The sequence below is a fragment of the Lissotriton helveticus genome, chromosome 1_1 (genome assembly GCF_964261635.1).
Source record: "Lissotriton helveticus chromosome 1_1, aLisHel1.1, whole genome shotgun sequence".
NCBI classification, from domain to species: domain Eukaryota; kingdom Metazoa; phylum Chordata; class Amphibia; order Caudata; family Salamandridae; genus Lissotriton; species Lissotriton helveticus.
Window position 1 is genome coordinate 1,929,917,387 of NC_136057.1, and position 27,760 is coordinate 1,929,945,146.

Below are 27,760 nucleotides of genomic sequence, written 5' to 3' on the forward strand. Positions count from 1 at the left end.
TCAGTAATTTTTCAAAGTTTTGGAACCTGTTTACGATTGCAAAACATTGATACATTGCATACTGATTCACAATTTGGATGGGACACTTACAACATGCCCCTTACAAATTGTGAATGGATTCTGAGTCCTAAAATGGGATTAGTTCATAGAAAGTCGCAAATGCCTCTATTTTGGGAATTGCAGTATTTAAAAATGCAAAACAAACTTGCTCATCAGTCCTCAAATTCCACCAAATCTGGAACATATAGAGATCCTCTGATTATATGGTTAGACCAATCAGTGACACCTACAGATGCTCTAATAATCTGGTTGGAGACAACTTGCCCCTCATTCAGCACGTCCATAAAGTCACATCTGCCTTCGCTTGGAGGGTGATCAGCAAAATGGTGCAAGATGTCCCACAGAGACCTTTCATATCTTCCACATAATGTCAAAGAGAATACTATTTTGAGAGTGGTGGCTGAGGTAAGACAAATCTTCCAGTGGGAGGTGCGGCTGTTGTTATTATGTACAGAAACCTTTGCTTGACTGACTGTGTAGGGTCACCAATTAAAAAAGAGGATCTTGCAATGACAGACTATGCTTCCTAAAAACAAAAACCTTGTTCAACAGCTTTGGAGGTTTAAGGAGACATAAAAATGTTTATTATCGACTTCTGTAAGTCAGGTATCAGTGGCATTAGAGGGCACGTTATCACTCTATATTGTAGAGTCACTGATTATGTAACTTGATAAGTTTCAAAGGAAATACCAAGCTTTGTCGTCCTTTCATCACAAGGTCATGAAATGAAATTATATTATTAACCATGGATTTTGGGGTAGATACTTTGGTGACCATGATGGTGACAATGATGAGTTGTATTTTGCTTTAGAATCTGAGGGACCATGTGTATGTTCCCCAATTTAACAGTCCTCCGAGTGTGAGACTGTGTGAACTTGGATAGTTGGTTGAGGGGGGTGAAACCCTGATCAAGCAGAACCACAATCTTTGTCAGGGTGAACCACAAAATGTCACTAAATTAACCTGTGCGTAACCCACTGGTAGCTTGGCACAAATGCAGTCAGGCTTAACTTAGAGCAAATGGCTAAAGTATTAATGCAGTACACAACCAGTAATAAAGGCAACTGTAGTTATCTGGTCATGCCGGACCAGGAAAAAGTCACAAGTTCAGGCCGACTGGTCGATGGGGCTGGGCCAGATGCAGGGTACAGGTTAGGCCCACTGATAAGTGTACCTTATTTTCTGGATGTGGGGCATTGCACAACGGTGGTTCCGAGTCGTAATGCGAGGTCCTGAGTCGAGATGTGTCACGTAGTGCTGTTTCTAATGAGCGATGCAGGGGCCTAAGTCAAGTTATGTCACACTCAGTAAGTTCGGAGGAGCTGCAAGGGTTACAAGGCAATGTCTGTGTCTGGTTGCATCCCTTTGCGTTGGTTCCGATGAAGAGCTGTGAGGGCTGCGATGTGAGGTCTGTGTTGAGTTACATTGCTCTGTGTTGGTTCCGATGAGGAGCTGCAATAGTTGAGTAAGGTTACGTAGAGCTGCATTGGTTCTCATTGGAACCACAGCTGGGCTGGGAGACCACCTTTATCCCCACTTTCAAGAGTCCACGACTGGGAAGGCACCACTGGATGATTAGCTCTTACGGCAAGCAGCCTCTAGGTGCATGGTTCAAGGGTGCTGGAGCTAGTTGTGTCCCAGTAGCTCAGAACAGGAGGCCAACCAACTAACCCTTGAAGTCACCCTGGTGGTCCTAGGCTCAAGGTGCTGGTTCAGTCCATCATCCTCAGGTAGCAGGGCACCAGAGCAGCCCATGAAACACACCAAGGGTTGTGGGAGGCTGCTTGCAATAAGTCTAACCACTGGCAATAGCCTCAGGGTGTCACTTCAACCCATGGTTCTTTTGCTCACCATGCCACCTCAGCAGAGCAGTCTCTCTTGCACGCAGGGCAGCAGAACAGCAGGGCTACCCTTCTTGCAGCAGAACAGCAGTGCAGCAGAGCAGTCCTTCTTCTGAGTCTTCCACAGGTCCAGAAGTGTTCTAAAGTGTGGCTCTGAGGGTCTTAATCTTTATAGCTGGTGCCTCCTTAGAAGTCAGAGAAGCTGATGGAGGTTACCCCTTACAGAGGTGTTTCTGCCTCCCTGCCCAGGCTCCCAGTCTGTCTGGGGGCACAATAGGTTAGTGCGAAGTCCTTGTTTTGTACTCTGGGCCAGTGCCTTTGTAGTGCAAGCATAGTAAGTGTCAGCTCCGCGATTGTTAGGTCAGAATGGCCCATCCTGCCAACACTCAGACCCTCTATTGTGATACTGTCTGCGAGGAGTACACAAAGGCAAACTGCCAACTACACCTAGTCACATGGGGAGGAATACACAAAGGCCAACTGCCAACTAGACCTAGTCACATTACACAAGGACAGGCTGCAGGCACCAAATGGTTAGGACAAAGAAATGGCTAATTTCTAAAAGTGGCATTTTTAGAACTGTGACTTAAAATCCCACTTTACCACTGAAAAAGATTTGAAATTACAATTCCTAAGACACCAAACATGACTATCTCACCTGCTTCCATTCAAAAGTCACTACTTGTTAAATGTAGTAAGGTAACACAATGTTATCCTATGAGAGAGGTAGGCCTCAGCATAGTGAAAAATGAATTTGTGGGTTTTTATTACCAGCACATGTAAAACTTAAAATTACATGTCCAACTTTTTTATTAAAATGCACCCTGCCCTTTGGGCTGTGTAGGGTCTACCTTAGGGGTGACTTATGTGTATTAAATTTGAGTTTTATGCCTGGCAAGGGGTTTATTTTGGCAAGTTGAATTGGCAGTGTAAAACTGCCAACAGGCTGCAAAGGCAGGCCTGATACATGTTTAAAAGGCTATCTAAGTAGGCCCGATAAGCGCGGCAGGTCCACTAGTAGCATTTAATTTACAGGCCCGGATTACATGTAGTACCATTTTATGAGGGACTTATATAAGTAAATTACACAATCCAATCAGGTATAAGCTAATTTTACCTTGTTTAAGGAAGAGAGCGCAAGCACTTTAGCACTGGTTAGCAGTGTTAAAGTGTACAGAGTCATAAGGCGAACAAAAACGAATAAAAATAAATAGGAGGGATGAAGGCAAAATGTTTTGGAGGTGAACTTGCAGAGTGGGCCAAGCTTAATAGAGACCGTCTACTGGAGTCTTAGACCCATGCCACCTATTCTTTAAATGTTCCAAGAATGATTGGTGCTTTTGGGGCAATGTGTAAATAATCCCTACAGCGATGCCACAGTTTCTGGAGCCACCAGTTGTGGTGGCTGAGGTACTATATGATGAGGTAGAAAAGGGACAGGCTGAGAACTCAGCTGTAGATCTGCCTGAGGAAGCTTATTTGATGTTGTAGAAGGATCCACATGCATTGCTATGTACAGAGAAGTAGGTTCACTGCTCTGTGGCTGATGTACTGGAGATATTAACGAATTGCATGGTGAGTCTATTCGTCATCCTCTTCCTTGATGGACGCTGCACTGCTGCAAGTGAAGTGTGAAGGAAGGGGTCACCTAAGCATTACATTCTGCTGCAGAGTCTCAACAGTCATTTCTGAGTGAGAGATGGAATGCTCTTATTCTCTGAGCTTGTTTCCTTCACTGTCCTCCAATGTCCTTCAGGAAATGTTCAAACAAACATCCATTCCTCAATGTTGTTGTTGTCTGGTAAGGATTCAGTTTGTTTGCGGGTCTTTCTCTAATTTTTTTCTGCGACACTGAAAGCATTTCACAAAAAGTGGAGTCATCCTAGATGAGAAAAAAGTTGATTGCTCCGGTAGAAACATCACCAAAAACACCCAACTGCTGTTTGAAAGGTACAGATGATTAGACGCAAATCCAAAAAGTAAAATGTGTGAGAAGATTCCCCACATTTTTAAAAGTTTCTGTGCCTCATAGCAGAACCAGCTCAGCCAGCAATCTTAAAGGCACAGCACAGTCTTCCACTTTTGCTTTGCCTGAAAACTCTCTATGCCTGTCTAGCAATTGATTTCACATTTGTCTGTTCTAGTTTAACATATATTTGAATGGACTTTAAACCTCTGAGAAAGTAGTAAAATTAAATTAAATACCTAGTTATTAAGATAGAAAAAACCAAATCTATATTTATTATTTTTTCTGTAAAGTATTAAAATAGAAAAAATCAAATATATATATTATTTTTCCTGTAACAAAAAAGTCTTCCAGCATCTAGTTATTCAGGGCCTGATTTAAAATGGTAACTTACTTATTTAAGTAATGTACAATTTTGAGTACTTTTTGGCTAGTCACTTCTGTAGTAAATTGCTACAAAACCTGAGTATAAGTTACTCTTTTGGAGTAAAAAAGTAGTATAAATTACTCAAAGATATGAATCAGCCCCTCATTGTTCATGAATAACAGGAACGATTCAACGACGGTGAACCTTATGTACAGCTCTTGGCTGTTCCCTCAGCACCATGGGATCCTCCTCCATAACACATGAGACAATGGTGACTGAAGGAAGCAATTTCATTGGCCTGAACGTGTTACAGTTTTGTGCAGCATCCAACACCTGTAAAGATCAGGAGCTAGGTCGTCTGCCACGCTAGCCTTCACAAAATGCTCCATACTTGTCTCTCTTAATTTCTGAATGGCAATGAAAGCTTCCACTTTACCTCCTGACTCGTCTCAGCCAAGTTTGTGTTTATGACATGAGAAACATTCAATTGGGTTATAGTAACACCTCTTACGTACAGCTCATATTAATGGCACATACTGTGATGTACAATGGTATATTAATTAAGAATCTCTTAATATAATGCGACATTCCACAAGGTTACTTAGTCTCTTTTCGTTTTTGACTTGTAGCTGTGTCTTCTTGTACCTCTAAACAGATGTATATGACTTTACAGCAACAAGACCTTGATTAGATTAGGAAAAAGCAAGACCACAGTGGTCTCTTTCAAGCTGCTCTCTCCAAGGTATCATCACAACATCCAAGATAGAACATTTATTTTGATCAAATTCAACAAAGGTAGAACTGATGATAAACCAGAACGCTGGACCAAGGATCTCTGGTGAGATTCGATGGATCTAAGTCTTTTTAAAGGGAATTCTGTCCAAGACCTGGGCTTCCTGATAGTTGAAGCACCTTCTCTGATGCTGAAGATCAATTCCATAATTACCATTGGTTTCTTCCAACTCCAAACCCTTTGCTGAGTCCTGCCTATCTCATTCCTACATTGAACCTCTGAAGTTACCACCACTGTGCCATCATAGTTATGATAACAATATCCTTGATCTGAGTGTTGCCTGAATCTTGCCAAAATAGCCATAGCAGTGCCAAACCGTAGTAACTTGAATCCCTATTAGTGCAGAGCATAGGACACATATCACCTGCATCTTAAAGTCGCAGTACTAGCTGCCAGTGGGAGCGGGAGAGGGGAAGAGAGTATTTGTCATGGCTTTCTGCATCATGCATAGGGTGTTACAAGCACCGGACTCGAGCACACCATCCTGGCAGTCAGAGCGTGACGTTTATGCCCGGAACAGCGGCGCCATCCGGGGAAGACTACAACTCCCATGGTGCCTTGTGCGTCACGTACGACGCAGCAAGGACAACCCATATAGGAAGTTGCTGAACCCGGGTTAGCGTTGGAAATTCTGCCACCAAGGTTCGTGCTGATTGCAGTGTCCAGATCCAAGTCTGGTAAGGGTGCCTTTCACACCAAACCCTCGTTCTGTTGTTGTTGTTGTTCCCTCCTCCGTTGGTTGAGCGACTGCTCATGCGGAGGAGAAATAAGCCTGTGTTTATTTCGATTGGCATTTTCAGCCGTTTCCAAGTTGCGTCCTCTGTTGGAGAGCTTGCAGCTCGTGCGGAGGACGGTATTACACCTGTGTTCTCACCTGTGTTTATTTTGATCAGCATTTTCGGCCGTTTCCAAGTTGCGTCCTCCGTTGGAGAGCTTGCTGCTCATGCGGAGGACGGTATTCGGTCTCGAGGTGCCTTCACCCGCTATCGTCAGCCGGGGGCTCTTTAGAGGACCATGATTCAGCATTCCTACCAAAGTCAGTAACCTCTCTCCCTTTGGTTTGGGATAAGTCTGGATTGATGTTTCTTCACGGAATGTTTTATACTGGAGATTACATTGTGTTCCACATTTATACTGGAACTGTTCACAGGGTGAAGTAACCCTCTTGTGGAAGTCTTTGTTACCTAGCACCTTACTTTTCTGTTTATGTTACACCAACTGTTGAGTCTTATGGTAATTAGTCCTGGGTTTTTCTGTCTCTATTTTTAAAAGGAGTTCTTACGAGTTGTATGTCTACGCTCTATCCCTGGGAAGTGCATTGGAGTTGAGGAAAGGGTAGGTCTTAGCAAGTCATTTTCCCTTATCATTGGTATGTTTAATCTGCATCTTCCATAAGGGTTCATATTCATAGTGTGTTTTCTGTTATGTTTATTTCCCGCTGCAGCTATAGCACAACACGTGGTATTACCACACAGAAGGCACGTCATGTATGGAAGTATCTTCTTCTACCAGTGCTGTTCTTTTTTGTTACCGGTACAGGAGGGGACATTAGCAAATATTGTATGGCGGTGATAGAAATTTCACTATAAAGATTGTTTTTGTCATTTCAGATCTCCCTCCCTGCTGTTCCCTTCATTTCCTTCCCCCGCTTGATCCTTCCACTGGCCTGTGCCATTGCGGCTATTTAGGCTTGGTTAGATCAAGAGGTGGACCATTCCGAGCATCAAACCAATCCTGAGGACCGACAAGTAACATAGGGCTTAACATTGGCATACTTTCTAGGATCCATGCACTACATTCTACTATGGCTTTTGGGATATCTTTAGGGTAAAAGTTGAGGTTCTGTAATTCTCGAGCCTGACTCCATTTTGTGTTGCCCTCACGTAGGCCTGTGAAAGAGGCCCGGCGAACAAGTGGCCTGGCCTTCTGAGTTCATGTGTACATTAACTAGGTTTCTTTCGACTCTGAATGAACTGCAGAGAAACTGACCTCTTCACCTAAAACTGACCTCGCAAAGCCAATTTCACTTGGTTTGATCCTTGTCTAAGATTGCCACTTAATGTTTAGGACCTCGTTAACCTTTAGTTTCCTTGCACATGTTTTATCTTGTTCAGCATCTATTACTGTTTCCTTTATGTTCTGACATTACATGGGTTGTGCTTTTCAATTATAAATTTGTCCGGCTTGCAAAGATTGAATTTGGGACATTCCTAATAATTAACTTTTGGGTTGGGTTACTGTAAATTGGGTTTTTGTTAATGTGATACTCAGTTAGAAAATGTGCCCTATTGGTTAGAATTTTGCGCAGTGGGTGTACATTTATAATGAGAATATGGTGTATAAAAGGTGATGTCTTGCCTTAGTAATTTGAACAGTCTCCTAGGAATATACATTGTGATGTATTGTTGGGATTTCTGTTATTAGCTGCAGCTAATAAACTTGGTCTCTGACGCCACCCAGAAGTATTCTGTGTCTCTGTATACCAAGACAGGTGGAACTCGAAGATTTCAGGTGTGTCCCTGGCACCGCTGAGTTCTGACCCGGTTCTTCAACTGGCGCCCATCGTGGGGCGACTTCAGCGGTACCGGTCCAAGCCCGAAGATTGCGAGGAGCCCCGTGAGGAAACTCTGGAGGAGGGTCCCCACTCCATCGACCCCTGCATGTCGAAAAGTGGACCGTAGGTCTTTTCTGCGAGGCTTCCCCTTTCCAAAGGCTACGAAAGCTGCTGCCCTGACTGTCGCCCTGTCTTGGACCCTCGTGTGACGATTTGTAAGGCGAGAAGTTAGACGGTCTTCTGGTGGCGTGACAGACATTTTGGTTAAGTATAAGTGGGTCGCTCCCACGATTTTGTTTTGTTTCTTGGGTCTTGATTCGGCCATTGCAGTGGTCGAAGCCGAGGGGTTCGTATATTTACGAGTGTATCATTTTTTTTATACCCTTTGAAGTTTGAAACCAGACTAGTGAGCAAGATGCCTGGTCTTGGTAAACTTGGTAAATAGTTTGTTTGTGGTCTTAATAGGGATTCCCGATTGGAGGATTCGTGTCCGATACCTCCGGTTGGAACTCCAACTTATGAGCTTTATTCGAAACATGGCGTGGGTCCCATTACCTTTAATGAGGTTTGGGTCCGCTACACTAGGAAGGACGGTGTTTTACGATGGCCCCCACATGGTAGTTTTGGAACAGAGATTTTAGATAACTTAGAAGTTGCGCTGTTTAGGAAGAAAGCCCGGCCGGCGATGTTTGACTCTTTCCGCCTTTGGCGTAAGGAAGCCAAACAGCGAGAAATTAAGCAAGCGAAAAGAGATAGGAAAGAAAGGAATATGTCAGTAATGCAAGCCGCTACGCAGTTTAAGGACGATGAAGAAGATCGTGCTATTGAAGTGTCAGATAGACAGCATTGCATGGCCATTGACAAATGTTATCCGGCTTTGCCACCTCCCCTTTCAACTGTGACTGAATGGAGAGACGACTGCAGCATATGCTGTCACAACTTTGCACATGATTGTTGAAACAGCGCGTATTGCACAGAATTCAGCTCAGGCAGCTGAATTGATAGCCTTGACTAGAGCGTGTGTGTTGTCAAAAGGAAAGAGAGTGAATGTTTTTACTGATAGCCAGTATGCGTTTGGCGTTGCTCATAGCTTTGGAAGATTGTGGAAAGAAAGAGGATTTCTTACTTCTCATGGTACGAAAATCCAGCATGGCCAATTAGTGAGTGAGCTTCTTGAATCGCTTACTTTGCCAACACATATCACCATTGTAAAGTGTAGTGCGCATAAAAAGGTTACAGATGATGTGGGTCGAGGGAATTCGTTTGCAGATGAAGTAGCGAGAGAAACAGTGAGAGATTTGACGAGTCAAATGTATGTTGCATGTCCTGCAAGATGGGTTGTGGAAAGAGGAATGTGTGAAGATACAATAGAAAGTGTGAAGATGATTCAGGCAGAAGCTACTGAGAAAGAATTGAGTACGTGGAGAGAGAGTACGGGAATGTTGGATTCGACAGGCTGTTGGGTTGAGTTGTCAGAGCATCGGGGATGGTTGTTGCCAGATGCGTATGTGCTTCCAGTGGTTACTATGGCTCATGGGATGGCTCGCATCAGCTCAAAAGGGATATGCAAGTTGTTGGCTCCGGTATGGCAGAATAGTGGAATTCCCAAATGTGCTAAGAATTTGGTTAAACACTGCATGATTTGCTTGATGCATAATCCTGGCAAGGGAACCCCAACTCCAACTGGTCATTTTGCTCCTCCAACGTATCCGTTCGAGGTGTTGCAGATAGACTATATTCATATGGAAAGATGCAATAATTTGAAGTATGTCCTTGTGGTTGTTTGTGCCTTTTCCAGATGGATAGAGGCCTACCCCCTGAAGGATAATACTGCCTTGTCTACAGCCAAGGTTTTGCTCAAAGAGTTTTTCCCGAGGTATGGATTGCCGAGGATGGTCTGGAGTGATAACGAAAGTGAATTCGTGGGTCAGATTATGCAGAAAGTGTGTGTGGGTTTGGGAATTAGACAGAAGTTCCACGCAGCGAATCTGGTGTCACATGGTCTCACATGGCCCGATGCTCTACCATAGGCACTTTTGTCCACAAGAACGACAATACATTCTCGCGTGGGACTTAGCCCATACGAGATTGTTTTTGGACGCCCGGCGAATGTTTGGGGTGTGCCGAGGCCAAGAGAATACAGCGATATTGAGTACCCTATGTTGGTTGACTATTTACATGATTTGACTGCTAAATTGCGTGTTCTTCACCAACAGGTTCATGATACCTTACCTTCAGCTTCTGTTGGCGCGGCACATGCAATCCAACCCGGCGACAGGGTTCTGATCAGGAACTTCCAGAGGTCCAAGAACCTACAGCCGAGGTGGACTGGTCCTTATCAAGGTCTGCTAGCAACCAGGACCGCTGTGAAAGTCTTCGGGAAAAAGAGTTGGGTGCATGCCACCCACACGAAAAGGATACCTCTGCCCATACCGTATGATCAGTGGGTCCGGGAAGGTGTTGCCGTTTCTGAGACTGAAAATGTCCCGAGATTTGTGCCTTTTAGTGATGCTCGTTTGGAATGGACTCAGTCGGAACATGCGGATGATGACATTTTGCAAGAAGCTGTGCCGCCGCATTTGAGACTGGACACTACGCATCCGGAGATTCTTTTTCAGTGTGCCGAATAAAGAACATTATAGTTTAAGGCCGAGGTCTAAAAAAGGACAAATAAAGTAATATTTTTTTTGTGTATTGTGCTCTCTCAGACAAGGGACTATTTTTCTTTTTTCTTTTTCGAACCACCATCCGGGTTCAGCTGCAGGGTCGTGGTATAAGACTTAAGGGGTGAACTGCGAATTGACGAAAGGTCTATGGTTCTAGGTTGTCTCGGACGCCTGGACGCATATTTGAGTGAAGAAGGAAAATTGCAGCGGGCAGCACGTTAGAGGATGGAGTCTTTTGTTCCTGAGAGAGATGTTGAGAAAATACACCTTAAAATGAGATTCTGTACATTGATACGTAGCAAATGTTTTATAATATCATGTTTTTTAATGTTTTTAAGTATTACGATAGCTTATGTGGGATGGATTGTCTATGCTACACAACAGACGTTTGCACCCACTTCCCAACCTATGCTTTCTTACACTACTGTTTCTTTGCATCAGTTCTATACGTTGCCTGAACATGAACAGACAAGGAGGTCAGAATTTGTCAACAACTCGTTCATACAGTTGTTGCATCAGCATCAGTTAGTAGTGAATACCACTAACTGTTGGGTTTGTGGTCTTATACCGCATACGACCGATAAGGGTATGCCATATTTGGTTTTGCCTTTTTCTTTTAATGGGTCTATGTGGGCTTTACAGACCATGTTTATCTATGCAAATGAGGTACGCCCCTTACGTTCCCTTAAAGATAAGGGGAATAGTAGCTATGATCCGAGATATTGATGCATATTATGCTATCCCTAAGGATGAGGTGCAGGCTTATGTTGGTTGGAACGTGACTGGATATAGTACCAGCTTGACAGAGAAGGAGAGACGAAAAATGTCTCCCCCTATTTGGATTGTACCCCACCGAGGCTATTTTTGTTTGCAAGGTACTGGTCGGAATCCGAAAGCTCAGCTAGGTAAGAGTGTGTGTGCTCAAACATATGTCTATTCATCCCGGACTTCTCCACCGTTTGTGCCAGCTAAAGGCACATATTTTGTTTGTCATGACAGAGCCTACACATGGTTGCCACCTGATTTTTTCAGGAACATGTTATGTGGCGTTTTTGCTTCCCCCTACATACACTACTGCTTCAGACGTTCATAGAACGAGATATGGTAGAGGTGTCTTCAATAAGGAAGATACTGCAGAACAAGAAGCAGGAGATTTCTTCAAGGGTTTCCTGGCCTTTTGGGGTCCTATGATCAATAGTGGGCATATTCGACAGCTTGTTCGCGTTGTTGAAGCTACTATTAACGAGACATCAGGTGCTCTTAGTAATGTAACAGCTGAGCTTCAAGTGGACCGCCTAATGACGTTGCAGAATCGTATGGTTTTAGACGTCATACTTGCAGATCGAGGTGGAGTATGCAAATTGATCGGATCTAGTTGTTGCATTTACGTACAAGATAATGCTCCTACAGTGTACCAAGCCATCTCTAGGTTACATAAGATCTCTGAGTCTATCCATGTAGACAAAGGAGACTGGTCATGACGGGATGGTTTTGGGAATTGCTGTCTAAATGGGGATGGAAGATTTTGACATTCCTTGGTATGGTTTTGGCCATCCTTTTCTCTTGTTGTCTTTGCATCCAGTGTGGTCCCGCCATTTGTAGTCTTTGTGCCACTATGTGCGTTAGGAGACCTGTCCCGAGAGAAGTAGAGAATAATAGGATGATGCTACAGCAACACTTAGATGACCTAATGAAGATTGATATGGACCTAGATTCAGATTAACATGAGTTTAGGTTATTGCCTACGTAATGGCAAAAGGAGGGCTGAGGTTCTGTAATTCTCGAGCCTGACTCCATTTTGTGTTGCCCTCCCGTAGGCCTGTGAAAGAGGCCCGGCAAACAAGTGGCCTGGCCTTCTGAGTTCATGTATACATTAACTAGGTTTCTTTCGACTCTGAATGAACTGCAGAGAAACTGACCTCTTCACCTGAAACTGACCTCGCAAAGCTAATTTCCCTTGGTTTGATCCTTGTCTAAGATTGCCACTTAATGTTCAGGACCTCGTTAACCTTTAGTTTCCTTGCACATGTTTTATCTTGTTCAGCATCTATTACTGTTTCCTTTATGTTCTGACATTACATGGGTTGTGCTTTTCAATTATAAATTTGTCCGGCTTGCAAAGATTGAATTTGGGACATTCCTAATAATTAACTTTTGGGTTGGGTTACTGTAAATTGGGTTTTTGTTAATGTGATACTCAGTTAGAAAATGTGCCCTATTGGTTAGAATTTTGCGCAGTGGGTGTACATTTATAATGAGAATATGGTGTATAAAAGGAGATGTCTTGCCTTGGTAATTTGAACAGTCTCCTAGGAATATACATTGTGATGTATTGTTGGGATTTCTGTTACTAGCTGCAGCTAATAAACTTGGTCTCTGACACCACCCAGAAGTATTCCGTGTCTCTGTATACCAAGACAGATGGAACTCGAAGATTTCAGGTGTGTCCCTGGCACCGCTGGGTTCTGACCCGGTTCTTCAAAGTACAATGTCTTACATTCATTGAGACAGTGCGGTGACTGGTCGTTTTCTGAACTAGACACCAAACTGTGGACAAAGGGTCACATGTACAACATTTACGAATTGCGATTTCCTTATTGCGATTCTTACCAAATGACATTAGGATTTGCGATTTGCTAATTGCAGGAACACATACAAGTTGTCAATAGCTATTCCTAATAGGTCGCAAATTGACCTTTCTCATCAATATTAAGGAGGTAGGTCGCAATTTGCGACCCATTAGGAATAATAGCCATCACAGGGATCTGCTGGGTTTAGCAGAACACCATGTCTGGGATTGCTTTTTAATAAAGCAATCTTTTTTTTCATGCAACCTGTTTTCCTTGAAGAAATAGGATGCGTTTAAAAAGAAAAAAAGAAACTTTAAAGTTTCATTTTTTAAGAGCCGGGAATGTTCCGTGGGACCAGTGCCTGCTCTTAAAAAATATATTTTATAAATTGACAAAGACAAAAGAGTCCCTTGCCATTTGCAAATGATTACCACAACCTTTTAGTAGTCAGTAAAAAATTATTGTTTTGCGAATGTAATTCAGTTGTACAACATTCATATAGCACTGCAATTCGGTATTTGGACAGGAAGCTATAAACACACCCCTTCGAAATACCGAATCACTATACCAAATTTCAATTCAGTAACAGGTTACCCACTCGAAATTTGGCATCTGTACATATGTAAAAACATTTTTGCAGTTGGAAAAGGTGCAATCGGGCCATTACTGACCACAAAAAATTGTTTCTACATATGGCCCGAAAGTCCTGATTTTTATTGGACTAATCAACAGACACCAAATAGTTCATCAGCAATTTCATGCCTGACGCTTTCAGCACTAGTACTTTTCTCTTCTGATGAACCTGTCTGAGCTCTAAAGGCTGTAATGCACTTAAACACTATCAGTGGCGAGTGCAGTCTTTACATATATGAAGAAAAGTTATTGATCTGCCCTGTCTTATAACCCAGTATGACAGAGCACACTTAAGGGATCGTCATTTCCAATGCTTTGCTCATCTGCTGTCAGATGGAAAACTCTGGAGAAATGCTATATAAACCATCTCCAGAATTTACAAAAAAAGAGTACGTATGATACCTATGAAAATAGATGGCTTTATAACTTTTGAGGTTTTTTTTTGTGGCTCATTCATCCTCTGCCAGGATGATTCCTGCTCCTTGGCTGTGATGAGAGTTTAGCTGTCACTTTGAATACCTTTCAGCAGACTTGCAGTGATGTTGGGAGAATGTTTCTCAGGTCCTACCATTTTATAAAGAAGTATTTCAAGTACCTTTTCTATACAGGCACCATTTTCCTACATTGCTGTCAAAGCTAGTGTTTTTAAGCAGGTTGCAGGTCTCTTTGGGACTTCGGATAAATCCACAAAAGACTCTGATGCCACTGTTGCTCCAGTCTGTCAGTTCCCTCTCTCTACTGAACAGTGGATCCAAATTCTTCTATGTCATGTTTGTACATGTGAGGAAACAGTAACTTCTCTGCCTATACAGATGTCCAGAGTTGAGTGGGTTGTGTGTGTTAGATTTCAAAGACACCCTTGAGAAGGCAAGATGTCTCACCTCTTGGCATAGGTACAAGTAGATCCAGCATCTTCTGAGACAGGTGTGGCCAAATGGCTAATATGTCCTTTTGCAATTCCGAATCCAGCTGCTGACGGTCTGCACCCCCTGGAAAACAGAAATTGTAAAGCCACTACAAAACCAAGTTAATGGTGTAGAAGAATCTTATGGAAAATCTAGGCAGTTACATGCAGGTCACTCAGTATCCAGGAAATAACAAATTATAACCTGAAATCTTTGCCATACAAAAACCATGAAAAAGGGTAGTAGAGGTGTATTAAATATCCAGCCTACAAAAGTGAGGAACTCAAGAATTGGACCAACATAACATTAGATAGCTGGATTTAAAACACAGGATGTTAGACATGGGTTTTTAAAAATTATGAAGACAAATCTCAGGCTGGGCATTGGGAAGCATTCAACGTGCTGTACACAAAACATCAGAAATTACCCATCGCATGTGTGAAATTCGGGACATTATAGCCTACATGACAAGTAAATGTGCCTAGGTTTGAGGTCTATGCCATTAGTTTGGTAGTGCCTCAAATCCTGTGACGACCTTAGATAAGCTTACAGCTCAACCTTCAGTTCCTATTGTGGTCACGCTTTGACGGAAGCTATTACCAAGAGGGAAACAATTTCTGGATTCACCACTACGGAGTACTATATTTATATAGAACAAACCAAGCAAAACGCCAGGGTCAAAGGAAAAGATACAGTCAACGAATGATTGGAGAGGAAGCTGGGGTCTGGGAGCAGAAGTGCACTGTTACTGCATCGTGATTTAGTGATCTTTAAAGAGTCTTCTAGGTTTTCTTAAAGTGCAGTAGTTTTGGGTCTGTCTTGAATATTTCCGGTTGGTGTCAGTCCAATTAGAGGAAACACCTTCCTTTAAAACTGACAATACAACATGATTGGAATACTTCCCATGAACTGTTTTCCTGATAAAGTTGTTGCAGTCATGTGCAGAACAGCTAGAACACAGTGAGACTGCAATGCTCCTTGAGCGGGGCAAACACAAGAATAGGGCTGAAAGCTATCAAATAAGGGAAAAGCAACTGATATTGACTAGAAAGCCATTGAATCGTGAGTAAGGGGTGGACCCAAAGTCAACTCTAAATATACGCTGGATGCAATAAATGTGTTGCCAAGAGAAAGCGAAAGCTCTCTAGGCAAGACCTAAAAGAGATCACTACATCTGGTGTCAGTGAAACCTTTACATGGAGGCTTTCATCATTCATCATTGCTAAAAGTTACACCAGTGCAGGCATGCCACAGGCAGCCAGCCACACCTCCAATCGGTGCATGTATAGATTAAAAACAATTTTCACCATCATGAAGATGAAGAAATATGTGATACAGCAAATCCTTTACTATTTGATGACCTTGTTCTTAAATCTAACCGAGGGCAGTACTAGGGTAATCAAAGGGCGAGGCACCTTGGCCCATGGGAATTTTCTGTTAGCTAGTAAATTTACAAGACCAAGTAAACTTGGGGATGTGCCAACACCTTACACCTCTCCAGGGGAGGCAGAACAAGGAGAAATATGTTTATTTCTCCTTGTTTTTCTTCTTTCTATGTGTGCTGCAATCTGCAAGGTGCCCCTTCCAGCACAAAAACAATCCTGCATGCAACGTAGGCACCCTTGCACATTGGTGTAATTGTGAAATGGTGCCCACATTGGCGCTAGGCTGCAGAAACGGTACCATCGTAGGGGGATAGGAATGTGCCATAAGCCATAGATATGGTGCATTCTTGCCCTTTCCCTTTGACGCAGGACAGCGCAGCAAGGCGACTTGCTGCGCTGCCCTGTGCCAAATCCTCATAAATTTGCCCCTCAATGTTCTGCGATTGTTTTGAGGAATGCTTCTCAGTGATGAATCATTTTGGTGAATGCTCGTGGGCAGTACCTCACACTCACATAGCCTAAGCAATCATTTTTTATGTAATGTAGGATTGGGGTGAATCATTGTGTTACATGGGTGAACCATCTTATGTCAGAACACGTAATGACGTACACAAACCTATGGTTCACTACTGATTCAGCATACAAAGATAATCTCTACTATATGAATGTGTGATACACAAGACTGCATAATGCACTTTCAACCTCAAATAAAGAAGCAAAGCGATGGTACAAAGCAAGAAATACACACAGCGATGATACATCTGGACCTTTCCGTAAAGAAGGCACCTCAAACTATCTCCATGTGGATACAATTTGTCTTTTTGTTCTCAGACCATGAAGCTCTTCTACTTTATTCTTACCTTTCGCGATTTTGATGTCCAGGGCTGTGCGGATGAGTGCCATGAGGGTGGAGGTGAAGTGCACGGTCATGTCTTCAGTCACAGGCATGTTCATCAGGACCAGCCTCTGCACGAGAAACATCGGGCGCCAAGAATATCGACACACATATTGCCACAAGCAAGAGAAGCACGCACAAACACACACACAGTGTTCACACCACAGGCACAAAGAAGTGCAAGGACACCTGGCCCTCTCCCTCTGCACTCATCCCAACCTAACAGCCTCCCATAAACAGTCTCTCTAACTTGGCTGGAGGCTCCCTCTAGAACAAACATTCAGAGAGAACCAGAACTGTTCAGGGAGTGATCTTCCTTTGGGCATGGTGGACCTCTGTGAGGAACACTGGATCCATCAGGCGTCCTTTCATGATGGCTCGGAATGCTCGATCCCTCTGAGAAACTCTTGCTGGTGGATTCGACTATCGATTCAATAGTACTGTCAATTGTCAGGCACCTTGTACATGGAAGTTTTGAGGAGTCATAGATAGGTTTACAAAACTATCTTGGTTTTTAATGCAGCATCGAGCAGACGCCCACTCTAGCCGGAGTCATGTGGTATTACAAAATAAAAATAGAGTCCAAGATTGTTCTAGAGGACTTGGTACATGCAAATATGTTCCTTTCAAATTGATTTTGCTTAAATTTGTCATAAGTGAAAGTGACTTGACACCAATATATCAAACTCTATTAATAAACTGGAGCTCAAAGATGTTGAGAGCTGCTCTGGCCACATTCCAGTCTCGAGCTCGGAGAAGCCCAAGTCTGGCTACATCCACTGGTGGGATGTCTAAAGCAATAGATGAACTTCTTCCTACGCCCTGCAGGTGTATAGGGAATTACTGACTGATTAAAATTAATGCCTTTAGCTGGACAATGTTAGGCACCAGAGCCATCAATTACCTAAAGCTCTCAACAGCAGTGGAGTCAATGACAATAGCCTGAAGCTCAGTCGTCCTCTAGGTCTAAAGCTCAAAGGGAATATGTCCAGCATACAGATTAAGAAAGTAAGCCTCGGACTAAGGAAGTCTAGTGACTTCAGTCCCATAATGAGAGAGGCTCTGAGCCCCACAGTTGGTGAATAGATGTGAATCTCACGCCTGGAAGGAGTGGGCCGTGAGTCACTAATTAGGTCTGACTATGGCAAAGACTTTGTATTCCATACTTTGGGGAAGGATGAGAGCCCCAGGTATGTGGAGGAAGTTAGGAATCCCAAAACAATGAATGAAGGCTACTAATTCAAATCGGGATGGCAGTGTCCCCACACTCATGACGTTTTGTGTCATACTGAGGGCAATTGCCAGCTAATTCCACACTGGGAAGTGTGGCCAGCCTCTCACGGGAGAAGAGCTTTGCTTTTACTAGGAAGTAAGGTCTATGGTCCTGTGCCTGAAACTAGAAACATTATTCACACTGGTAGAAGTCCATGCAGCCAGAAATGGAGCATTTGATAATGCCTCGACCCACACTGTTGATAGATAAATTGGGGGATGCTGTAAATATTGCCCAAGGCCTTTGCTTCCTTTGCATATCTCTCTGACATCCCCTTGGCTTAACAACTCACCAGCCTCTAATAACCCGTCCTACCATCCACCCTGCTCTAGCTCAGCACTGAACCACAGAGGGAATGTTCTACCTTATACGCCACTTTGGAAGGACATCTCTTGCCGAGGCCCAGCGGCGGCGACATGAGAGTCAGCATGTCATACATGTCTGTGTAATGGATACGCCCACTGCACATGGTGCAGGGATGGGTGGGAGAGGATTGAGGCATGGGTACGGAGGAGCATGTGCAGACAGAGAGAGAGAGAGAGAGAGAGCAATAGGGGAGAAGCATATCCATGAGAACAAAAAACAACCGAACATAAACAAAAAAGAAACCAAACAGGAGAGAAGAAAAAATAGACAAACAGAAAAGAAGAGGAGAGCCGTTACTGGATGCAAGTCAGTCAGGGCACAACACACGACGCTGGTTTATACCTCGCGCACAGCCACCACAAGTGGCAGTAGTGCACGCTGCTAATCGACTGCCACCTTCTATAGATTCTCAGTTGGCTCCTAAAGAACCTCTGTAGTTTGTCTTTCCCTTTTCTCCTTGCCAAAAACCCTGTTGTATGCATATTTCCTGCTCTCTGGCTGTGTGTGCGTGGTATAAACTGGATACAGGGCCCCTATGCCATGACTGACTCAGAATGCTTTTGACTGCATGGTTAGGTTTGGGCCACTTGATTCTGTGGACCTTGTCCAATAAGATGCATCCCCATTCCTCCCACTCTTGTAGCCATGCAGGGCTTTCTGGTCTATGGCTGGTTGGCCATGTATCTCCCTGGCTTCTATGCAGTGGAGAGGGCTGGCCCTGCATAGAAGCTAAAGAGCGGGGAAATCGTCAGTGGAAATGCCCAGTTGCTTCCACCTGGCTGTTTGCGGAGTGCAGGTCACCCAGCATGCACCAGTGCATAGAAATAAAGAAATGAAGAAACATAGAAGACAAATACCATGCTTGCGATAGAGATTAAACCAAGAAATACATGCACATTTCTAATCCCCACAATTCAATCCTGCACCCCATACTTGCAGGAATGCGCCACCATCATGCTGCCAGTGCGCAATTTATCAGGCCGAGTTTAAAGAGGCAGCCACTTGCCCTGTTGTCAAGACACATGTATACTGTTCGTGAGCTAGTATGTACAAAGTAGCCCTAATGCTATTCTTGACAACCATTGTCAGGGTTGACCTCACCATGCTCAAACTCCTTCAAGAATAATTTACTCCTAATTTTCCGGCTCAGTTTCCTCCATTCCCAATCACTTCACCTCTGGTTTAACACACATATTCCACCTCTTTTGACTCTTTCTCGCTACCTTCTCTTTTTTAATTCAGATCATCCCCTCATTCGATTCCACTTTTTCTATCCCAGCTATCTCACTCCCATTGTCCGCTGCTCTTGTGCTCCTCAGCCTCCATTATCTCTCTTTAGTCACACAACTCCACCCATCATTCATCTTCTCTCTTTGATAAGCTACAGAGATTTGTGCCACCAAACATAATGACATTCCGAAAATTATGCTTGCGCAGTCACCTCATAGATCAACATTTATAAGGATAAGTTGTCATTTGGTACAGGTTAATAGGCAGGAAAATAATAGTAATAGGCAACATTTCTTTTCCATTGACGGGTCTTCGATGCTGGACTGCAGTGTTATTACACATAGATTGACAGAGTAGTACCCATTCCTATGGTTGGACCCCACAGGCAAGATTCATACTTCCACTTTAACCACAGCCGCCACATGATAGCCATTATCACTCTGTGCTTCTTTCCTCACTTCACTATTACAAAAAAGGAAATGGTTCTCTCTGAAACGTTCTTGTGTTTTAAATTTTTTGTAGGGAATCAGACAGAGACCATCTTTCCTCAAGTAGTACATTAATCCTAACAAAATTAATTAATTCCGAGGCAGAAGACATGCACATGTTTTTTTCATTGCTATAAGATATATTGATTCTGAGTAGTTCGATTCACTACATAAGTTACGTCACTCTACAAAGTGCTCCGTGTGCAGTGTGAAAGTGCTTGTGCAAAGACTGAGTGTGCGTCAATAGATGTATACAATATTTGACCCCTCAATTATATAAGTCTGACCATCTAAAATATGCTTCTGTTTAGACTGAGTCAATTTTAGGTCGAGCCCAGAGCCAGCGCGCAAGCACTGCTCTGGGGTCGATCTGTGGTAGTTGACTATATGAGGGATGCCCAGCCCACTCCCCCGCCCAGTTTTTCATTGGCTTGTGTCTTTGTCCTTTGTAAATGCCACCTTCCGAGTGGTTTATAGGCTGCTAGTCCCTCCTATGACGGCCATGTCATCATTTGTATCCTTCCATGGCTACTGGCCCCTTTACTTCGTGTTTCATGAGCACAATTTTCTTCCCGTGCCCCCCGCTGCTGTCCGTACCTTCTCTCCCGCCCCCCACTCCCGTTGTTCGTGCCTTCTCGCCCGCCTCCCACCCGCCCACCCGTTTGCAATGCAATAGGTCTTGCGTAAATGCGAGTCCTATTGCATTGCAAATGCTTATTTTCCTACCATTAGTAATCTTAGCGTCCCCACTTATCATCCTTCCTTCCGCCTTTCATCTCTCTTCACCTCCTCCTCTCCCTGCGCTCTTTCCTCCACCGACCTCACATCTCTTCCTCCCGCTTCCCCTTTCCTCTCCACCTCCCCTCTTACTCTCGCTCTCTCTCTCTCTCCTGCCCTCCCTGCTCGAGCGGTGACGCACCCCCTCGGCATGGCTGCCTCTCCTTGCTCTGTCCCTCCTCCTGCTCCAGCTCAGTGTGTTCGGCTTGGTGTTTGGGCCTCTCCCTGCGCTTTTGGGATCTCCGCTCCGAGCTTGCCTCCTCCCCAGAGCCTGGAGAGATGAAGTGCTGGAAGCCCCGTGCAGAAGGCAGAGGCAGTCCGAGCCTTGCCCCCTCCTCGCCCTAGAGACCCGGGCTCTGTCTGCAGGGGGTGCCGGTCGAGAGTACAGGAGGGGCCCTGCAGCCGCCCGCCGTGCAGCCTGTGGATTGGTGTAACGAAGTTAGCAGTCCAGTAGCTGGGGTGGGCGGAGCTAGGTGGGCAGAGGGGAAGAGGAGGGGACAGGACAGGAAAGGGCGGTTAGAGTAGGGACGGGGTCGGAGTAAGAGGTATAGAATAAAGCTCCTTAATTAACACACTGTGTCTGTGTGATTTAGTAGCGCGACGCTACAGCTGGCGACGAGGGTGGGATCAGGTGACCCACCAGCGACATCGGAGAGCGAGAAAAGAAGCTGACCCGTCCAGAGCCCCGGCTGACCGCGACCGCTGCCTGCGGCGCCCGTGCCCCGTAATTGCCGCCGCCTCCAGCCCGAGGCCAGCGGTAAAGAACCTGTTCACGACCAGGAGATCGTGTGTGGCCGCGTTAGAGCAGCGGGAAACGAGACGCTGCCCCTCTGATGTCCGGCGCTTCGCTCGCGCCATAAATCCTAGGAGTGTGCCCGAAACAAAGATCGAAGAAAGAAGGGTCTGGGAGCCTACCCCAGCCCTCCTGAAGCGTCCTGCACGAGCGAGGAGTGCAGCGAGAGGTGAGGGAACTCGTGGAAGCGCCAGGACAAAGCGCCGATGCCGCCGACACCGGGTCTCACCCCCGATGCGTGAGGAACAGCACGCTGCGGCAAGCAAGACGCGGGAGCTTGCATTGGCCTACCTGCACGGTGGAAAGTGGCCAGAAAGTGAAGAGGAACTGCCAAAGCCTGGCTGCTGGGAGGAAGAACCCTCGGTGAGTGCCAAGAGTGACCGAGTGTGGCTGAGAGTGCAGAGGAGCCCAGACCTCGTGGTTGACTGGGGGCGGCCATCTTTGAGTCAGGCACCCTCAAGGACATCCTCCCTGTGCAGAATACAGGCGGCCATCTTGAAGTCAGGCATTCAACAGAAAACAAGCATTGGCCATAGAACACAAAACAAGCACTGACAAAGGAACAAGCATTGGAACACAAACAAGCATCGACGGCCATAAGAGACAAACAAACATTGATAGCCACAAGAGAGCAAACCTTGGAAACGCACGCCAGCCGCTGACGCAAGAAGCGGACGTGGGCGCCAAAACCCATTGCCAAGATGTCTAACCCTCCCGCGCAGAAGGACGTCAAGGGAGGCACCCACCTGCGAGCCCCAGAGCCATTGTCAGTCACAACAGGAAGCAGCATGGGACTAAAATGGCAAGAATGGCTAGAGGACTTTGAGGACTATATTGAAGGGTCCAAAATTGAACCAGACAAAGACAAGATCATAGCTCTTCGCAATCTAGGGGGGCGCGAAATCAGCAAGATCGTTCGAGAGATCCCAGCCACAGATGGTGACACCTATGATAAAGTAAGAACTGTTCTAAATAACCGTTTTCTGCATAAGAGAAACGTCGACTATGAGAGACACAAGTTCCACCAGCAGCGCCAAGGAAAGGAAGAACCACTGAGCTCTTTCATACATCGGCTGCGGCGGCAATCCCAACATTGTGACTTTACCAACTTCTCGCCGGATGCAGCCATCAAATCTCAAATAATCACGGGGTGTCACTCGGAGTCACTGAGACGGCGACTGCTGAGAAAACCTCAGGAACTAGCAGAGATCGAAGAAAACTCCCGACTGTACGACCAAGCCGAAGAGAATGCGGCGGAAATTGAAACAGGACCCAGTACCAGCCGTGAACGCGCCCACCGCATCACTGAGAGACGGCAGGGACGACAGGATCGGCGTGATAGTGGAAGACGTCACCCGCGAGACAGATCGCGGCGCTCCAAGTACTCGCCCAGGCGACGCCCGGACTACAGAAGGAAAGTATCTGGAAGAAGAGATCGCCGACCTGAACGCACGAGGCGTTGTTTCAGGTGCGGATACGACTACCCCCACATCGACTCCTGCCCTGCCATGGGCCAACGGTGCAGAAAATGTGGTCGGTCCAACCACTTTGAGGCCATGTGTGGAGACTACCACAAAGAAAAACGCAACGATGGTGACAGACAGGATGGGTCGCAGCGGCCCTCTCGATCGGAGGCCAAGCGTCATCACATCAGAGCAGTTCAAGAAGAGCCTCCTAGATCTCCCACGTCTTCACACTCCAGTCACGACTCTCGGCGCTCCCGATGGGACCGTCGTTCCCCCTCAAGAGACTCTAGATCGTCCTCATCCAGGCATTCATCCTACACCACCGAATATGTCAACTTCGCTGACCATGATCAGTTCAAACGCTATCCACGCCTCAACATCAAAGTGGGCAACCATGCCGCCAAATTCATGATGGACAGCGGAGCATCGCTCAACTACATATCCGTTGCTGAGCACGACCGTATGGACCCCAAACCACGTTTGCATTTCGCGCCTGTCCGTGTCTACACCTGGATGGCGAAGAAACCTCTCCAATGCTTGGGCAAGTTTGACACCACCCTCACGCACGGCAAGCTCTCCATCCCGGCCGTTATCCATGTAATTAAAGGTCCTGAGGCTGACTGTCTGCTGAGCCTCCCCACGGCGGAACGTCTTCAGTTAGTGCACATCCTCTTCAACGTCCATGACATCTCGGACTGCGCCGGAAAATTCCCTTCCCTCTTCCGAGGTCTGGGGAAGCTGAAGGGTTGTCAAATTCACTTGCATATCAACGAGCAAATCAAACCAGTGGCTCAACACCCGCGAAGAGTGCCATTTCACCTGCAGTCCGCGGTTGAATGTGAACTGCAAGAACTTCTGGACGCCGACATCATTGAGCGCACTGCGGGCCCCACTCCATGGGTGTCCCCGGTGGTTATCGTCCCCAAGAAAGGATCCCAAAATAAAGTCCGTCTCTGTGTGGACATGCGTCTGCCAAACACAGCTATTGAGAGGGAGAGACACCCAGGCCCCCTCCTGAGCGACATGATCACGGCCCTCAACGGGGCAACCGTGTTCTCTAAACTGGACCTGAACAAGGGCTACCATCAGCTCGAGCTTGATGACAGCTCTCGCCCCATCACGACGTTTGCCACCCATCTTGGTCTTTTCCGCTACAAACGTCTCAGTTTTGGCGTCTCATCAGCCGCCGAGATCTTCCAGGAGGCCATACGTCTTGTCATCCACCACATACCCAACGCTCTTAATTACAGCGATGATATCCTGGTCTACGGTTCGGACACGCAAGAGCATGACACCGCCCTTGATCGTGTCTGCCTCGCTCTGATAGAAGCTGGGTTGACCCTCAACAAGGACAAATGTGAATTTCATCAGTCGACCCTGAAATTTTTCGGACACATCTTCTCAGCGAGTGGCATGAAACCAGACCCGGACAAAATCGCCACGCTCAACAACACCAAGAGCCCGGCTGATGTCAACGACTTGCGTTCCTTTCTCGGGATGGCAAGCTACTGCGCCCGCTACATTCGTGACTACGCCACCGTCAGTCACCCTCTGAGGCTCCTCACGAAAGCTGGCGCGCAATTTGTATGGACCCCGGAATGTGAGCGTGCCTTCAAAGACATCAAACACGCCGTGGAATCAGCCAAGTGCCTCTCCTATTTCAATCCCAAGAGGAAAACGGAAATCACCGTGGACGCAAGCCCGTGGGCTTAGGGGCCATCCTGGCACAGTACGACCATGAGTCGGATCAGAGGAGGATCATCGCCTATGCCAGTCGGAGCCTAACGGACCCTGAGAAACGATATTCCCAACCGGAGAAGGAGAGCCTGGCTGTCGTGTGGGCGTGCGAACACTTCCACATCTTCATATTCGGGAAACACTTCACGCTCATAACTGACCATCAGGCGCTTGTCACGATCTATGGAAATCCCAAGTGCAAGATGCCCCCCAGGATCGAGAGATGGGGCTTGCGGCTGCAAGAGTACACGTTCTCGATTATTCACAAACCGGGGAAGGATGAGAATCCAGCTGATTATATGTCTCGCCACCCCCGAGACTCATCAGAGACTGCACCCTCCATTGCGGAGGAATACATTCACTTCGTGGCCAATCATGCTCGTCCACCAGCCATCCCCATGCATGCCATTCGGGAAGCGACCAACCAAGACAGCATCCTACAAGAAGTGATAAAGCGCACCCGAACCAACAGATGGAGATACCATCCGCAGGAGGCAGAGGAAAGCCCTGCTGTCAAGAAAGAACTACAAGCTTTCCGGCATGTCTCCGACGAACTCTCTGTAACCGGTGACGACCTCCTCCTCAGAGATCACAGACTAGTTATACCAGCGACACTGAGACAAGGAGTGATCGATTTGGTCCACGAAGGTCATCGAGGAGTCGTCTCCACCAAAAGAGCACTGAGAGAACGTGTCTGGTTCCCAGCTCTCGACCAGATGGTCGAGGACACATTGAAGGACTGCCACCCATGTCAACTGACCAGCCACGGTAATCCACCTGCACCTCTACAGATGACCCCGTTGCCTGATGGGGTATGGCAAGAAGTTGCCATGGACTTTTATGGCCCCTTGCAGTCCGGGAAGTATGTAGTCGTCATCTTGGATGAATACTCCAGGTTCCCAGTGGCCCAGTTCATATCATCCACCAGTGCCGCCTGCACCCTCAAGGTGCTTGAGGAAGTCTTCGCTACTTGGGGTGTCCCCAGGGTCATCAAGACGGACAACGGGCCCCCATTCAATAGTCATGAGTTCAGCGACTTCGCGAAACACATGGACTTCCAACATCGCAAAGTCACGCCACTCTGGCCTCAGGCCAACGGCACTGTGGAAAGATTCATGTCCACCATTAAGAGAACATTCCAGCAAGCCACGGCCGAAAAGAAAGATCTTCAGTCGGCACTGAACGAGGTACTTAGTGCCTACAGGACCACTCCTCACTCGACGACAGGCCAATGCCCTGCGACTCTCATGCTTGGGAGGACAATGAGGAATCGGATCCCCACATGGGACGGAGCCTTGAGAAAACCTCCGTCGGATCAACAACACAGAGACATGGTCATAACAGATCGACACCGCAAGGACAAGATGAAAGAGTATGCGGACCGCAAGCGAAGGGCCCGGTCCCCCTCCCTGAAAGAAGGCGACAGAGTCGTTGTCAAGCAGGAACAACGCCAAAAGACTGATTGTCGTTTCAAAGATGAGCCCCTGACAATTATCCAACAAAAGGGCACCATGGTGACAGCAGAATCAGAGACACGAAGAGTCACCCGCAACGCTTCTCACTTTAAGAAGTGCTCTCCTGAAATCCATGAAAGTACACCTGTAGTCCCCACACCTGTGTGCAGGGACAACCCTGAGACTGTCGCACCCGACACCGGACCTTCACCTACAGAAGAACCCTCACCTGAAGATGTCGTGTCCACACCCGCGAGACCCCGCCGTCACGTGCGGCCTCCCAAGAGACTGATTGCAGAGATGGACTAATCTCTATTTCTTTCATCTGTTACTTTATTAAGAAAGGGGGAGATGTAACGAAGTTAGCAGTCCAGTAGCTGGGGTGGGCGGAGCTAGGTGGGCAGAGGGGAAGAGGAGGGGACAGGACAGGAAAGGGCGGTTAGAGTAGGGACGGGGTCGGAGTAAGAGGTATAGAATAAAGCTCCTTAATTAACACACTGTGTCCGTGTGATTTAGTAGCGCGACGATTGCCCTTCCCCGGCTTGGGCTGTTGTGGTTTTTGCATTATTTTTCTTTGCCCCACTATGGGTTTTCGGGTGGGCGGGGCCTCCCACACTCTGCCCCAGGCCGGATCCCATTGAGAGGAAAATGAGCGTGGAGACGGCGGTACATGGGGGGTGTGGCTGTATTACGATGCCGCCTCCTGCCCCGGGAAGCCTTCGATGGCCAGGGCGTTATTTTCAAGAAGCATCAGTAGTGGTGGGGTTGTTTTCTGACAGCACTGCATGTGTGGAATGAATGCACTGGGACAGGGAAGTGATTAACGTTCATTCCAGAAGTCCCTATGCATGTGCTGGTAACATGGTGAACTGTGGGAGGCATGCAGCGGTGGCATTTCGGGCTTTGGAGACGACATGCATGTGCTGGTAACATCCTGGCTGAGCTGCCATGCAGCACTGCATTCCTCGCTCAGAAGAATGCATACGTCTGTGTCTCTTTCCAGCCATAAGGCCACTTTGATTGCCTGTATGCTTTGAATACCAGCTGTTCCAGGTGCTGCTTGAGTGGGCTTCATAGCACAGACAGTTGCATGAATTAGGCAGGGGTATGGTTGCACGCATAGGCGACTATGCTAAGCTTTCTTCACCCAGGAAGCTAGGCCGGTTTCAACCAGTAACCCGGAACCTGTTTGCGATCACTTACCCTTCAAACTGTTGTGTTGACATGTTTTCAGCATTTGAGCCGGGTGTCACTGGTTAGTGTGCCACAAGCATTGAGTGAAGAGTGCCTACCTGAGCTTCTCTTCTACCGACCAGTCTGTAACCTGTTCAGGGGGTTGTGGCCAAGCACACGTGACCCCAGAGAGGTTCTCACGATCCTTGGTATTTAGACTCCTATTTCTAAAACGAACCACACTGCTTTGAGCAGATATGTGTTGCCATACCTGCCCATGCATTGGAACAGGCGCATCGAGCCAGCTGCCTGCATTATTGGGCAGTTATGTCTTATGCAGATGTTGAGCCGTGCACTTGTGATGCTAG

At 46.4% G+C, this 27,760-nt stretch overlaps 1 protein-coding gene across 1 annotated transcript in view; it reads right to left on the bottom strand.

The window, feature by feature from the left end:
• Nucleotides 1–27,760, bottom strand: part of CACNA1E (calcium voltage-gated channel subunit alpha1 E) — a 1,292,345-nt gene that overhangs the window by 117,756 nt on the left and 1,146,829 nt on the right. The window contains exons 36-38 of the mRNA XM_078643465.1: nucleotides 18,273–18,369; nucleotides 16,601–16,706; nucleotides 14,332–14,439 (exon numbers count right to left, since the gene is read on the bottom strand). Of these exons, the coding sequence (XP_078499591.1) occupies nucleotides 14,332–14,439; nucleotides 16,601–16,706; nucleotides 18,273–18,369 (311 nt within the window). The remainder of the gene's footprint in view (nucleotides 1–14,331; nucleotides 14,440–16,600; nucleotides 16,707–18,272; nucleotides 18,370–27,760) is intronic.